We start from the raw sequence: 16,868 nt of genomic DNA, 5'->3' as shown, positions 1-16,868 counted from the left end.
GCTGCGTGGCATGTTCGCTTTCATGTTGTCATTCTGGACATCCCCACACAATTTTATGGCCACTTATATTTCGGCCACGGTTAAAGTTATTTTTCGACGTGAAAGTTTTGAAAGAAAAGGTTAGACTGAATACTACGAGAATCAGAAGTACTATAAACAGCTGGGACAAGGTGTACACCAATTGACGTTGTCGTTAGCACAAAACTGCTTGCATAAACAAATGCACTTCAAGTTTTTTGTTATGTTTTGAAAGGAATGACCTGGGGTGCGCTTTAAAACATGAAACGCCGCCGTGGAAATATTTTAACTTTATTGTGTGTGGTACTGTTTTTGACAGGACTAGGAAACGTGATTTAGGTACTCATGCTAAATGCGGATGGACTAACTTCGCGACCGGCAAGTTAAAGTGAATTTTTTACTGTTTTAAAACAATGTACGGGACATTGCCATCGAAACGTTGTGTTTAAGGGACATTGTAATCTCGCAAATGCAAACTTGGATCTACGCAACTAAGCTCTACCAGATTGTGACAAAATGAATGCCAAGAAACTTAAGTCACTGATGACAGTGCCACTAAAGCACAGTTAAACTCAGTTTTCCGAAACTCCTTCACCAAAGACGACGAAGTAAATATTCCTGAATTCCAATCAAGAACAACTGCCAAGATGAGAAACATAGAAGTAGATATCCTCGGTGTAACAAAGCAGCTTAAATCACTCAAAGGCAAAGCCTCCGGTCCAGATTGAATACCAGTCAGGTTACTCTCAGAGTATGCAGATAAAATAGCTTCATATTTAGCAGTTATATACAATCACTCGCTCACAGAAAGATACGTACCTAAAGACTGGGAAGTGCTCAAGTCACAAGAATACCTAAAAGGGAAGTATGACTAACCCGTTGAATTACAGACCCATATCACTAACGTAGACTTGCAGTAGGGGTTTGGAACATATACTGTATTCGAACATTATGAAGTACCACGAAGACAACTATTTGTTCACACACAGTCAGCACGGATTCAGAAAATATCGCTCTTGTGAAACATATCTCTCTATACTCACGAAGTGATGAGTTCTATCAACAGGGGATGTCAAATTGATTCCGTATTTTTAGGTTTCCAGAAGGCTTTCGACACCGTTCCTCAGAAGCGTCTTCTAACCAAACTGCGAGCCTATGCAAGGTCTCTTCAGTTGTGCGATTGGATACGTGATTTCCTGTCAAATGTCACAGTTCGTAGTAATAAACGGAAAGTCATTGAGTAAAAGAGAAGTAACATCCGGCGTTCCCGAAGGAAGTGTTAAAGGCCCTCTATTGTTCCTGAACTATATTAACGACATGGGAGACAATCTTAATATCCGTCTTAGATTGTTTGCAGATGATGCTGTCATTTACCGTCTTGTAAAGTCACCAGATTATCAAAACGACTTGCAAAATGATTTAGATAAGGTATCTGGTGCGAAAAGTGGCAATTGACCCTGAATAAGGAGAAGTGCGAAGTTATTGACATGAGTACTAAAAGAAATCAGCTAAATTTCGATTACGCGATAAGACACACAAAATTGAAGGCTGAATTCAGCTAAATACTTAGGGATTACAATTACAAATACCCTAAATTGGAACGATCACATAGATAATATTGTGGGTAGAGCAAACCAGAGACTGCGATTCATTGGCAAACACTTGGAAGGTGCAACAGGTCTACTAAAGAGACTGCTTACAACACGCTTGTCCATATTTAGAGTATTGCTGTGCAGTGTGGGACCCGCATCAGGTGGGACTGACAGATGACATCGAAAAAGTACAAAGAAGGGCAAGCTCGCTTTGTATTATCACGAAATAGTGGAGATAGTGTCACAGACATGATACATGAATTGCAGTGGGTATCATTAAAACAAAGACGTTTTTCGTTGCGACGGGACCTTCTCACGAAATTTCAATCACCAGTCTTCAGATTGCGAAAACATCGTTGGAATCCACCTACATAGGGAGAAATGATCACGATAAAATAAGAGAAAAGAGGGCTCGTATAGAAAAACTTAAGTGCCCGTTTTTCCCGCGTGCTGTTCGAGAGTGGCACGGTAGAGAGACAGCTTGAATGTGGTTCATTGAACACACTGCCAGGCACTTTATTGTGAATAACAGAGTAATGTAGAAGTTGGATGATATATTCCTCAGGAGAATCATACACAGAGCACGTATCCACGGCAATTGCACAGCTGATGGAGCTACAATAATTACGCCACCAGCACCAATGAGCCGCCATATACGCCACAACACGCAAACTACGGAATGGTGAGCTGCAACGGAAAACACTATTTGGACCTGTTTAAAATGCTTTTCCTTTCAAAGCTATAATTTCTTTTCTTACTTTGAGACTTTAGTATCTGCTTTCCCTAAAATAAATGTTTTTTGCAGAGATGTTCTTTTACACATGGTGATATACGTAAGTTAAGGGCCTGCTATTAAATTCCGACTGACCAATTATAACAGGCGTTTTTGTCCGCTACTAATGAAAGGTACGCTGTTTTGGGAACTTGCAATTTGACAGCTGACCAACTATGGAAACATTGCATTCAGTACAACTGATGGAACACATGACTAAGTGTGAATTTATTTGGATTTTCGTTTATAATTGAGGATAATTGCAGCCTGCTCCAGTAACATTTACAAATTTAATGGGATTTTTGTGTGTGTATACTTTTGGAGTTTATTAGCAAACTGACATCGATACTGTCGTTAAATTTGTAAACAAGTTCTTTTGAGTTTAAATAATGCAAATTCAGTGTCAAAATTACGCATAGTAAATCTCTTGGAACGGTGTCCTTCACACACTGTTCGTCGAGAGTTTAAGAGAAAGTGGAGTTGCGCATGGTTTAAAACACCGTTAGTAGTTCTGCACGTTTAATTTGTATCCTCAGTTTGAAATACTCCTCAGATTATTCTCCAAGTGGAAGCAACTCGTGGGAGCTAAGATTCCGATACAATGCGAGAAAATTTGGTCACAAAAAGTCTTATCCAGGGTCAAAAAGAATGATGGGACGGTAGCAAAGTTGGAAACCGTCAGCTGCTCTGCTAATGGAAACTACTTGCTGACGATGGAGAAGGCGGGACAGATCAGCATAGGTTACGAAAAATATTACAGTGAGACTAGAAACAACTTTATGTTCCACTTCGCACAAGAAGAAATTGGGCAAATGACTGAAACAAAGAAAAAATATCCAGGGCCAGCCGGGATCCCTGCCGAGCAAATACAAGCCCTATGTGAACAATTAATAATTTGTGTGAATTGTACGATGAGTCAACGAGTTTTGCAAGGAACCTGAACCGCGAAAGGGTGAGATGATCCAATGGTGCCCAAATTCTACAGACCACTGTCTTGACGGTGTTGGCAAGGTATTTGGAAAACTATTATGCAAGAGATTACAAGATCGTAGACCGCTACGCGGGACGAGCCCTCACCATTATGGGTGTGTAAGAGGCAAGTCAACTGAAGAACCAATTAATAAGGCAATTTGGCAAGCGACAGGTACTCATTCTACGTACGCTCCAACGATGGTCGATACTGCTGGCACACTGGATAAGCACCGCTAGTCGTCTCTTTGGTCACATCAGGAAGTGAGTGTCCAGAATCGCTGTACGACTCCCTGAGAAATCACTGATAACGGCGACATACTGTTAATACACCCAGGAAAGAAAATGACGAAGGCAGTAACAGAAGGCTGTCTGCGGGGATCAGTGTGAGGCCCATAGTTTTACGATGTGACATTGGAGCCTATACTACAGAATCTACTGTAGTAACGTAAATGGAAGGTAGCATTAGCACATGGCGTTCTGCACGTTGTCTATGATGACATATAAAGAATTATAGAAGACAGATGTAATGCGGCCCTCACGCATTTGAGGGCTGCTCTCGAAGTGTTAAAATCACAAAGTGACTTACCTGTTGCTGAAAGGGGACCTCGCAAGAAAACTTAAAATTAAAGGGTTTAGTGATGAGGAGATTCACAGTAAGGAGATACCAAGGAGTTTTTCTGAACTAATGTCTTAATTTCGCACATTATATAAAGGAAGCATGCAGAAAAGGCACAAACGTGATGAATAAAATTGTAGCCATGGCAAAAGAGCAATTTAGATTTCCCCTGAAAACAAGAGCATACGACGTATCTATATTAGGACCAGTCTTACAGCACTGTACTAGCATTTGGGTTGACAGACTGCAGCTACTGAAGTTTGTCTCACCAGTGAGAAGAGCTCAGCAAGGAGTGCTAATGTTAACGGGCACTTACTGCGCTCCGCTAAATGATGCCTTGTTAGTAATTCTAGGAACATATCAAATGTACTTTGAAATTAGGAAAAGAGGAACCTTTTACCCGTTAAAGAATGGAAATCTAAAGTGAGGATGCATAGATTTGAGGCCAATACGAAAAAGTTAGTTAGTTCGCACATTACAACTGTAGCAAAAGAATGAGACTTCCGGCATAGGCACAACGTACGAATTTCTCCCTAGCATCAGGGAGAGACTAAAGATTGCTTAACGTGTCAAATTGTTTGGTACATTACCTGACTTGGCCGTGGTCCTAATGCTACGAGTTTATGCAAAAGAGAGAGAGATGAATAACTGCACCTGCAGCAGTGTTGATACACGAGAATACACTGACACTGCGCACACTACGAAGACGCGCTGGCTAATGGCTGTCAGAGATAAGGATGGTGGATCCCAAAGCATCATTAAGGAGCGAGTCGACCTTGCTCAACTTTGACAATACTGCAGCCGCAGTAACCAGCAAGACCAAGAAAAACTTCACGAGACATTTAAACACGTTAGTGTGCTGCCACTGAGGTATTACATGCCGTTTGGGCAAACGACATTTCACGATCTTTGTGTATTACAACAAAAGATGCTCCTACTTAATAATATTGCCACGATCAAGTCGCGGCGCATATAGTGTGCGTAGGGGGGTGTTCCTACGTGCAGACATTAAAAGGCAAGGTTTGACGACAAACAGTCACCTGGTGTCGGCGGGGCATTTTATGTTTTGGCGGTGGTTTGACCATAAAAAAGCAGCCACGCACTCCAAAACTGAGAACGAAACAAGATGGTTTTGTGACAGTTCAATATATGCAAATCTTTAATGTCTTGTTGGGCTAGGGAGGCGTATTTAGTATGAATAATTATGTTCTACTCTAATTCAGGAGTCACATTAATGATCTGTACACCAAGGCAATAGATCCTTGTAAAAGTAGTGTACGTGATTTTTCGTGATATGAGTAGAATTTATCCTCTTTTGCTCCAGTAACAGCTGCAGAACATGAAGGCAAGCGTTTCCTCGGCTACACACGGGAGAGGTACAATTGTGTGAATCTTCTTGTGCCTATCGCTAGCATCTCCGCTACATGATTAACAGGATATCTACTTCAAGATAATAACTACGGCGAGCCGGCCGGAGTGGCCGTGCGGTTCTAGGCGCTGCAGTCAGGAACCGCGAGACCGCTACGGTCGCAGGTTCGAATCCTGCCTCGGGCAGGCTGTCCTTAGGCTAGTTAGGTTTAAGTAGTTCCAAGTTCTAGGGGACTGATCTCATATGTTAAGTCCCATAGCGCTCAGAGCCATTTGAACCATTTCTTTAAAACTACGGCGACCAGGGAAGAAGGTAATGCGTCAGATATTACGCATGAGATCCCATTAAGGGGGTAGGGTGTCAAACTGGCCGACTTGGAGCAGGAGAGGCGCCACAGGACATTTTAATTTCTACTGTATGCTTTTACAAATAAATTCACAAAACTGTCACCATGACCAGGAAGGATCGAGGACTCACACTCACCGCAGTGGAAGTTCAAAAACGTAGCAAAATACCTTTTTTTTACATGTGAAATTTCATCATTTTTCACTTTTTACTGGCTGCTTTTGTTGCTATAGGTACACTTTTCTTCCTAAGTAAGAGATTTTTCATAGCATACAAACAGTTACAGGTGTATGAAACTATAACTTTTCCAAATCTAAATACGGTGGAAAAATTGCGATAATTAACTATAAAACTAATTTTTTCTAAACATTAAGTTTAAAAAGTAACAGTTCATTTATTTTTCATAAATTAAATGACTTCTAGAGTTTCGTACACCTGTAACTATGGTTTGTATGCTAAGCAAAAGTCATCGAAGAATCTCTTAGGAAGAAAAGTGTGCCTATAGCAACAAATGCAGCCAGTAGTATATGAAAAATGATGAAATTTCACATGTAAAAAATAGGTTGTTACGTTTTTGAGCTTCCACTGCTATGAGCATGAATCCTGATCCTTCGTGGTCATGCTGTTAAAAGTTTTGTGAATTTATTTGTAAAAGTATAGACAGTGGAAATTAAAATGTCTTGTCCTGCCTCTCCTGCTCCAAGTCAGCGTTTTACGTCCTACCCCTCTTAAGTGTTCTAATTCAGCTTCAACTGCAAGAAGTGAGCCAGCAGCCACTTAATACCTTAAACCGCCAAGGAAAACACCCACTACAGATGGAGAGAGGACAACTGAGGTCGCCAACCACCAAATGAAAGTCTTACGAGAATTTAAATTGTGTTTGTCCAAGTGAGCATGCAAGTGTGGACTGGCAGACGTAGCAGTGACGGGTGGGATTTCTTATCGTGGGAACGCTGCTGACAAACTGGCTGACACTAAAGGAATCCAGCAGAAAAGGTCTGTTGACAAAGGTAATGGGGGTGGATTCACTAGCAGAAAACCATCTACATGTTAAAGGCACCAAAATAAACAGGACGGATTCTGTAGTGACAATAATACGAGGGCTGACAAAAGTAATGCCTCCACCTTCGTAACTCCGTTGGCAGCATTGGTATGCGGCAGGTACTGGCTTCTTCCGTAGCCTCTTGTCTCTACAGCCCCATTTGGCAGTAAGCCTTAGCTTTGAACGGTTGTGTTGTTACAGTATAAAGTATGGAACACTGCGCACACGGTCGCTCAATGCGATTTAAGCAACGTGCAGCCATTGCATTCTTGACAGCAGAGGGTGTTATGCCAAAGGAGTTTCAGAGTGAAAGCAGTTTATGCTGATTGGGTTGATGTGAGTACTGTGCGTCGTTGAGCAAGTAAGTTTAAAGATGTTGAGGCAGAAACATCTGATGTGCGTGACAGACTTAAGTCCTGTGACAGCAGTCACCGAGTTTCACAAGCAAAATGTTGACAAATTGATTCCGGACGGTCGTCGTATCACTCAGACTGAAATTGCATTGACAATGGGCATTTCACAAGAACGGAAGAGACACATTATTGCTTTGCTTGGCTATTAGAAGATCTGTGCACAATTGGTACCCCAGATGCTGAATCTGGAAAAAAGAAAGCGCACAGACTTTAAATTTGCGATGAACTCTTCTCGCGTTACGAGAATGAAGGTAACGCCTTTCACCGTTCAATTGAGATAGACGAAACGTGGGTACACCATTACAACCCAGAGATGAAACGTCTACGGAATACCGACACGAAGATTCGCTCCAGAAAAAAATTCAAGACGCAGCTCTCAGCTGGAAAAATCATGGCCACAGTGTTCTGGGACGCAGATGGTGTTATCCGTATCTATTTCCTTGATCGTGGAACAACAAATTCAGAGCGTAACCTCACAACGTTGTTAACTCAACCGACGGCTAACAAGGGTCCGAAAGGAAAAGGTAAATGTTTTCCTGCAGCATGACAATGCCAAACCACGCACTTCACATGTCACGACAGCAGAACTTCAGAGAATCTCACCACCGTACGGAATCCTTCATACAGTCTAGATTTAGTAGTTTCTAACTTCCATCTGTTCCCGATAATGAAAGACGATCTGCGGTGACATCGTTATGCTTCTGATGACGTTGACAGAACTGTGAGACTGGTTGCAGGCTTCAGGAAACTTGCATAGTTGGCAGCAAAGTATCGAACTGGCTGGTGATTATGTGGAAAAGTAAGTATTAGTCATTAAAGATAACATTTTAAGGATTATTTCTGCGATTAATTTATTGAAATATTCCCATACAAACCCAATTAACGAAGGTGGAGGCATTACTTTTCATTCAACCATCGTAAAATTAGTAGCTAGGTAACTTATTTTTATTGTACTTTTGTGGTACAAGTAATTTTAACATTACAATCATGACACACAATACTGGTTTAGTATTTAACAATATGCAGGACTCAAATTCGATAGTAGGAAATGTATGTGAATATGGATTGTGGGTAAGGAATGCAAGAGGAAATCACCTGGTGGAATTTTCCATAGAACATCACTTAATCATAACTAACACTTCGCTTAAGAATCATGAAAGAAGGCTGTATATGTGGAAGACCTGGAGACACCGGAAAGTTTCAGATTGATTATATAAATGGTTATATTTAGGAAACAAATTTTAAGACATTTTAATGGGGAGATGTGAACTGAACACATTACCACTGAAATGCAGATTGAAACTAAAGAAAGTGCGAAAGGTGGGAATTTAAGGAGATGGGACTTCGGTAAACTGAAAAAGTCAGGTTTTACAGAGTTGCAGAGGGAGCATTAGGGAACAACAAGCAAGAAAGAGAGAAAAGAATGCAATAGAAGAATGGGAAGGTCAGAGGCGAAATATTGAAGGCAGTAGCGGATCACGTAAAAAGATGAGGGCTAGTAGAAATTCTTGGGTAACAAGATAAATTGAATTTAATCGATTCAGTAAATGAAGCAGGCGAAAAGGAATACAAACTTCTCAAAACTGAGATCGACAGAAGTGCAAAACGGCGAAGCAGGAATGCCCAGAGGACAAATGTAAGGATGAAGTAGTATATAATATCACTAGGGGAAGATAGATGCCGCTTACAGGAAAATTAAAGAGACCTTTGGAGGAAAGAATCGCCTGTATGGAATCAAGAGCTCATACGGAAAACCAGTCACAAGCAAAGAAGGCAAAGCAGATGGAAGTATATGGAGGGTCCATACAAGGGCAATGTTCTTGAGGATAGTATTAGGGAAATAGAGGACGAAGATGAGATTGGAGATACGATACTGCTTGGAGAATTTGACACAGCACTCAAAGACCTGAGTCAAAACAAAGCCCTGAGAGCAGACAACATTCCGTTAGAGCTACTGATAGCCTTGAGAGAGTCAGTGCTGACAAAACTCTACCGTCTGGTTATCAAGATGTACGAGACAGGCTAAATACTACCAGCCTTCAAAAAGAATATAATTCCAATTCCAAAGAAAGGAGGTGCTGATCTGTGTCAAAATTACCGAACTATCTATTTAATAAGTCAGAGTTAAGAAATACCACGAATTCTTTATAGACTAATGGAAAAACTGATAGAAGTCGACCTCGGGGAAGATCAGTTTGCATTCCGTAGAAATGTTTGAACACGTGACCCTACGACTTATCTTAGAAGATAAAGGAAAGGCAAACCTACCTTTATAGCATTTGTAGACTTTGAGAAAGCTATGGACAATGTTGAGTGGAATACTCTTTCAGATTCTGAAAGTAGCAGATAAAAACACAGAGCGAAAGGCTATTTGCAATTTGTACTGAAACCAGATGACAGAGTAGAGGGGCATGGAAGGAAATGAGACAGGATTGTTGCCTATTCCCGACATTATTCAGTCTGTATACTTAGCAAGCAACAAAGGAAACTAAAGAGAGATTTGTATTATGATTTAACCTCCGGAGAGAAGAAATAAGAACCTTTATGTTTGCTGATGACATTAAGTTTTGTGAGACTTTGGACTTTATCTTCAACTGATATTCAAAGTCCTGTTATTTAGACTGTCTTGAAACGAGGGAGTAAGATGAACAAAAGCGAAACTAAGATAATGGGATGTAGTCTAATTAAATCAGGTGATGCTGAGCGAATCAGGAAACGACACACTAAAAGTAGATGAGTTTTGCTATTTGGGCAGCAAAATAACTGATGGTCGAAGTAGGGAGGTCATAAAATAGAGTGGAAATGGAAAGTATTTTTGAAGAGAATAAATTTGTTAATATCGCGTATAGCTCATGAATCGCGGAGACGCTGCACATCGAGCATACACGATATCGAGCATACACGATACACCCTACACCTGAAAGTCACACTGTATACAAGCAGAAACGAAAGTCAGTCAGTCAAGCGGTGAGAAACGCTAAGCTCAGGCATGCCCGTACATTAGCTGACAATAGATGTAGACCAGCTATGCTGTGGAAAAATCTCCGTAGTCTCGGTTTAGGCAAAATAAAAGTGGCAGAAAATCCCATGGTCTCAGCTGAAGAACTAAACCGATTCTTCATATTACCTACAACCACAACTAAACCGCAAAAAAAAAAAAAAAAAAAAAAAAAAAAAAAAAAAAAAAAAAAAAAAAAAAAAAATTCATGGGGATGAACTACTGTAGCAAAGAAAAATTCTATCTACAGCATGTCACTTGCAATACTGCCAAGAAAGCCATAATGCGGATTAGATCAGCATCTACTGGACATGATGCATCACTATCCAGATGGTAAAAATTATTGATCACCTACTGCCCTCTATAACAGACATTTTCAACGATTCAATAATCACAAGTGTTTTCCCTGAGGCCTGGAAACTGGGACAAATGAAGCCGCTGCCTAAGGACATCGCCACAGCAACCCCTGACTACCGCCCCATCTGCCTTCTTCCTGCACTATCAAAGGCCTTAGCATATATAGTCTATGACCAGCTCACCAACTACAACTACTAACAACCTACTAGACGAATACCAATCAGGTTTCCGTAAACATTGAAGCATAACATCCGCACTGATAAAGGTGACAGATGACGTGAAACTTGCCATTGACATACAAGAAGTGACTATTATTTGCTTCTCAGATTTCAGCGAAGCGTTCGATACTGTCGACTTCGACATCTTACTAGACAAACTTAGCGGTCTAAATTTCTCACCAAGTGCAGTGCAATGGTTTCGCCCAAACATGACGTCTCGTCAGCAGCGCGTCCTGTCCGGGAATATAAAGTCGCAATGGCGGCAGGTAGTGTCAGGCGTTCCCCAAGGCCCAGTATTAGATCCTATACTCTTCTGTCAACGATGTGTCATCGGTTCTGACCTATTGCAAATATCATGTATGCTGATGACCTGTTGTATCTAAGTGCGAAACTAAGCAATCTTAAGAAATCTATTTAAATTTTTAATACTGACCTCGATGCACTATCAAAATGGGCACAGTACATAGGACTAAAACCCCTCTAAAACCCAAGCGGTACTTGTTGGTCACTAAGCTCATTAGCCCAAAACACTGGGAATCCGTACCATCTCTTATCCTAAATGGGACAAACATTAACTTCTCTCCCTCAGCAAAGAGTTTGGGAGCAATAATAGATGAAAGTAAATGGACAGAGCACGTAACTGCAGTGTGCAAGAAAGCATCAGCATCCCTTCATGTCCTACAAAAATGTAAAAACTCTTCCCTTTCGATATGAAAAAGAAATTAGTACAAACGATTATACTCCCAATCATTAACTACAGCGATATTATCCTACAAGGCCTCTCTCAGGAGAACTCGCGAGTCTGGAATTGGTCATGAATGCCTGCGTCCGATATATCTGACGTTCGAGTTTTTGATCACATTTCACCAGCATATGCAAAATTGTCCTGGCTGCGTGCAGATAAACGCAGAGATTTCCATACATTGTCTCATCTACTGCCTCAAATGTAGACTGTCCCTCTTATCTCTCCTCGTCCTTAACGCTTGTGTTGGAACAACATGAACACACGTTCCCATCACAATAAAATCCTCTGTTCCACTTCATCGCTCAGTCATCTTCAAGTCCTTTACAGTAGCGGGGAGCCGACTCTGGAATAACCTCCCTCGTTATGTTAGAGAACTTAACATGTCAGGCTTCAAAAAACAGTTAATGACGTATCTACTTAACTAACAGTAATGCCTTCCTCTGTACATGAATGCACTTCATGTCATTACTTCCCTCTTTACCCCTCCTTAAATCTTCCTTCCCAAAACTCGCTATATTAGTAAACATCTACTTTAAACACCAAGATTAATGTACATCTGCACAAGTCATTGCTATTGCCAATTTTTGTCGTGTTTATCATTATTATTTGATTTCTTACTGTTATTATTGCGTTTATCATAATTTGCATGTATAGCACCTGTTGTAAAGATACTTTCAGCATTTACTTAATTAGGCCTTAGTCCTTACTCTTTATTCATATTGTCACTAGAGTGATCTAATTTTCTTATTAAAACTTTTGTCATGATGTAACTCTGGTGTGTGAAATGCTGCATGTGTGGAACACTGGTCCGATGTAAGAGGACCTGATGGGCCTAATGTGACCAGGTTAAATAAATAAAATATAGGTTTAAGTGCCAGGAAGTCCTTTCTGAAAGTATTTGTATGGAGGGTAACCATGTACAGGAGTGAAACATTGACGATAAATAGTTCGGACAAGAGGAGAATAGAAGCTTTTGAAACGCGGCTCTACAAAAGAATGTTTAAGGTTAGATAGGTGGATCATGTAACTGATGAGGAGGTATTTAATAAAATTGGGGAGAAGACGAATTTGTGGCACAACTTGACTAGAAGAAGGGATCGGTTGGTAGGACACTGAGGCACCAAGGCAGCACCTATTGAGTGTGGAAGCCTGGAAGGCAAAAACTTTAGAGGTAGGCCCCTAGATGAATGCAGTAAGCAGAATCAGAAGGATGTAGCTATTTGGAGACGAGGCTTCCACAGGAGAGAGTTGCACGGCGAACTGCATCAAAGCAGTCCCTGGACTGAAGACCGCATCATTATAGAATATCAATATAACCATCATTACATATCAGTTTGTATATAAATTTATTATTAGTGAAGAAAATTGATTTGTATGGTCTATTTAAGCTTTTCTGATAAATGCCTGTAACTGAAGCATAATGTCCACTTGGGCTACACTGTTAGTGGTTTTTACCTGTCTCTGGGGTCCCCTGGGAGAGTGCAGGACGTGGCCGGCAGCTGTGACTCTGCCCCTGCCTGGGAGGAGCGACCGGGGCCGTGCAGGCAGCACACATGCTGGTTATGCTGGTGGTGGTGGCCGAGCCTAGCCAGGGAGACCCACTTCTTGGGCTGCTGCTGCTTCCGCCTGCGCGTGCGCCCCACGCTATCACTGCCTGCTTTCTTACAGTCAGGCGACTCGTGGGGACTCCCGCTGCTAGTTTCTGGCAGAGCAGTCCATTCTTCGTAGGACTGCGGCAGAACGTAGTCGGCCAGGGAGACCCGCTTCTTGGGCGAGAACTGTTTCCGCCTCCTTGCGCGCCACGCGGCACCTTCCCCGTCTGTTTTCTGCGGGTCAGTGTCTTCCAGACCCTTGCTGCCTGCTTCTGTCGAAGCAGACTGTTCTTCCACCACAACGTGTGCAGCCTTCGGAACACTGTAACCTGAAAATGGAATTAAAACCGACATTCCTACCACAGCTACTTTAATGAAAGGTAAGGACTTTATTAATGGCAGAGTTAGAGCAAAAATCATATCCTCCCTACTGCTTATCTTCGTAAGGCTATGCAAAATCCGAAGTAAGAGTGATTTCAGGTGTGGCGCAGGGGAGTGTCGTACGACCGTTGCTATTTACAATATACATAAATAACCTTGTAGATGGCATCGGAAGTTCACTGAGGTTTTTAGCGGATGATGCTGTGGTATATCGAGAGGTCGTAACAATGGAAAATTGTACTGAAATGCAGGATCATCTGCAACGAATTGATGCATGGTGCAGGGAATGGCAATTGGATCTCAATGTAGACAAGTGTAATGTGCTGCGAATACATAGAAAGAAAGATCACTTATTTAGCTACAATATAGCAGGTCAGCAACTGGAAGCAGTTAATCCCATAAATTATCTGGGAGTACGCATTAGAAGTGATTTAAAATGGAATGATCATATAAAGTTGGTCGTCGGTAAAGCAGATGCCAGACAGATTCATTGGAAGAATCCTAAGGAAATGCAATCCGAAAACAAGTAGGTTACAGTACGTTTGTTCGCCCACTGATTTAATACTGCTCAGCAGTATGGCATCCGTCCCAGATGGGGTTGATGGAGGAGATGGAGGAGATCCAACGGAGAACAAACGGAGAACACCGCGCTTCGTTACAGGATCGTTTAGTAATCGCGAAAGCGTTACGGAGATGATAGATAAACTCCAGTGGAAGACTGCAGGAGAGACCCTCAGTAGCTCGGGTCGGGCTTTTGTTAAAGTTTCGAGAACATACCTTCACTGAAAAGTCAAGCAGTATATTGCTCCCACCTACGTATATCTCGCGAAGAGACCATGAGGATAAAATCAGATAAGAGCCGACACAGATGCACACCGACAATCCTTTCCACGAAAAATACGACACTGGAATAGAAGGGAGAACCGATAGAGGTAATCAAGGTACCCTCCGTCAACCACCGTCAGGTGGCTTGCGGAGTGTGGATGTAGATGTAGAATCGGAAGAACAGTGTGCTGGAGTCTTGCTGATATTGGAGAACGGTATAGCTAAAATATTCGCCCTTGAGACGGAAGTTCCTTTGTTCATTCCCTAGGCTACAAGTAGTTTAACCAACTCGAGGAGGATCAAAGACAGTTCGACGATTTTCCCTCTGGCGCCCCTGCCGAAGATAGGGTCGATTGGAATTATAACAAGTAAGGGGCTCAAGGCTCAAAGGTGATAACGTTCAAGGTTTGGTTTAAGTGGCGATTCAAGTGAATGCCGAGGCAAAACAGTAGGTTGTGGATAGACTCATTCCAGTTCAAGATAGTTGCTAAGCCCAAACAGACTTCCTTTGTAGTCAATAGGGGTGAAACTTAGTTTACGGAATGAGGTGCAATAACCAAGTCCAGTGGCATGCAGTTATCAGATACAAAACGAACAGCTAGCCAGATTCACTTGTGGCGGAGTTTGCGGTATGGGTGATGGCTGTTTATGAAACAGTTAAGAGCTCGCGATTCATTTCAAATTAAGCAGCATGGCTGAACTGTGGGTCTGATTCATCTCCCTGAGCTCCCCTTTTACGTTATGGCTAGTGGCTGTCTGCGCCTCATTTTGCAAACGATGTTTGAGTTCATGACACCAGATTGTGCTTACCATAGATGGAGTCTGAAGAACGCATTCAGAAGATCGTCCATAGCTAATAGTAACTACCTCAAGCCATTCTCACATGAGATGTGGAAAAGTATGCATGGATATGCAGTTGCACTGCTAGACCGCAGAAAGTGCCACGCTGGATGTGACCGACTGCTGGACTACTGCTACATCTGCACTCATCAACTCACCTGGTAGTTGTTTTGGAACAGAAAACAGAGTCCCCTTATAGAGTGCTGTATATTTAGTATTTATTTTCCTTCTACTATGGCTGTGTGTATCTTAATCCATTTTTGGTTTCTGTGGATGGCCGTTACTGCTTACGAATTTTTAGGTCCGCTCTTGGACCTCCATGTCAGTGGCAAGCATTCCTCTAGTTCCCCATCACTGTTGTGGACTATAAAATGGTCCACAGTTGTGTGATCTCCCTTTAGAAAGTCTCGCCATGAACCCACAACTGTGTTGCATCTGTATTGATCACACCAATCTGACTCTCAGAAACGTAATACACCAAGTTGCCAGGCCCCATCACAGGCTGCCCGTATTCTGTTGGATGGACCCGAAGTTGCTGCCACAAGAGGAGCTTTGCAGCTGGTTGGCTCAGTCTAGAATCCTGTGTTTTCAGGGTTGAATCAGTTTTGACATTTCATCTGTCAGAGTGGAGTGCGTGCTTTAACTGAAGCCCTGACTTATGCTGGCTACCGAACAGGAGTGGACGAACGTCTTCAGGGAGGTCCTCCAGTTGGCCCTACACGGACAGCTGGTTCAGCCACTCATATCTCCTGTTAGAATATTCTATCTTAACCGGTTTTAAAAATATTTCATTGCTCACCTCAGTACACAGCCGATCGGTGAGATAATTCGAACGCAAATCAGAAAAAACGTTACCTCTTATTCCCCGACTTAATTTATCTGTAACACACTACAGCTATCGTGCCAGTTTGGCTCGATACACGCCCCCTCTCCCCCCTCTTTGGTTTATAATCGAATGAATGTGTCTACATTCCCTGTGTGGAGAGACTGATAAATGCAATTTTGGCCATCCAAAAACTAGCATCCACCACTTAAACATGTCTAAGGCACTTCGATTTTGGTGTGATCTGTTACAATTTAACATTCAGACTCTACAGTCGAGTATGTCACGGGAGCTTCCTTACCGCAAAAACACTTTTCTTCTGTCCAAAACCATTGTCGTGCATTAGACTGGCGCAGGCCAGTTATCAGTGCAATCTACAACTGCACTGTGACCCTCTTTATCTAGCACTGTGAGGAGCTCGCCTGCGAGCTGCAGCCACTCTCGGCAGTTCTCGGCTTTGAATCTGAACTGCTGGGGCGAAGCTGGTCAGTGCCCACCAGGACTAGACTCAGTCTAGGCTCCGAATTACGCTCGCGAAGCCCGAGCCCTTACCGCCAGCAGTCGCTAGGGGAGGGAGGGAGGGAGGGAGGGAGGGAGGGAGGGAGGGAGCACCCCAACAGCCGCCGGCACGCCATGCGCCAGCAGGGTCGCTGAGGTCTTCATTCCGCCGTGACGCGGGACGTAGCGGTGACCTGTGTATTCACGTACGGTGACCCTTGATGCCTCAGATTATGCCCTACCAACTGATCCCTTCTTTTGGACATGTTTTACCACAGATTTCTCTTCTCCCAATTCTATTCATTACCTCCTCATTAGTTAAGTGATCTACCCATCTAATCTTCAGCATTCCGTAGCACCATTTTTCAAAATGGTTCTATTCTCTACCCTGTTTATCGTCCATGTTTCACTTCCATACATGGATAAACTCGTTACAAATACTTTCAGGAAGT

General features: G+C 42.4%; 1 protein-coding gene across 1 annotated transcript in view; it reads right to left on the bottom strand.

Annotated features, from left to right (window-relative positions):
- Positions 1-16,868, bottom strand: part of LOC126278389 (trithorax group protein osa-like) — a 104,673-nt gene that overhangs the window by 30,268 nt on the left and 57,537 nt on the right. The window contains exon 4 of the mRNA XM_049978487.1: positions 12,913-13,378. Coding sequence (XP_049834444.1) covers positions 12,913-13,378 — 466 coding nt within the window. The remainder of the gene's footprint in view (positions 1-12,912; positions 13,379-16,868) is intronic.

This window comes from Schistocerca gregaria, chromosome 6 (genome assembly GCF_023897955.1).
Source record: "Schistocerca gregaria isolate iqSchGreg1 chromosome 6, iqSchGreg1.2, whole genome shotgun sequence".
NCBI lineage: Eukaryota > Metazoa > Arthropoda > Insecta > Orthoptera > Acrididae > Schistocerca > Schistocerca gregaria.
The sequence above is the reverse complement of the archived record's forward strand: the minus strand, read 5'-3'. Positions and strand labels throughout refer to the sequence as shown.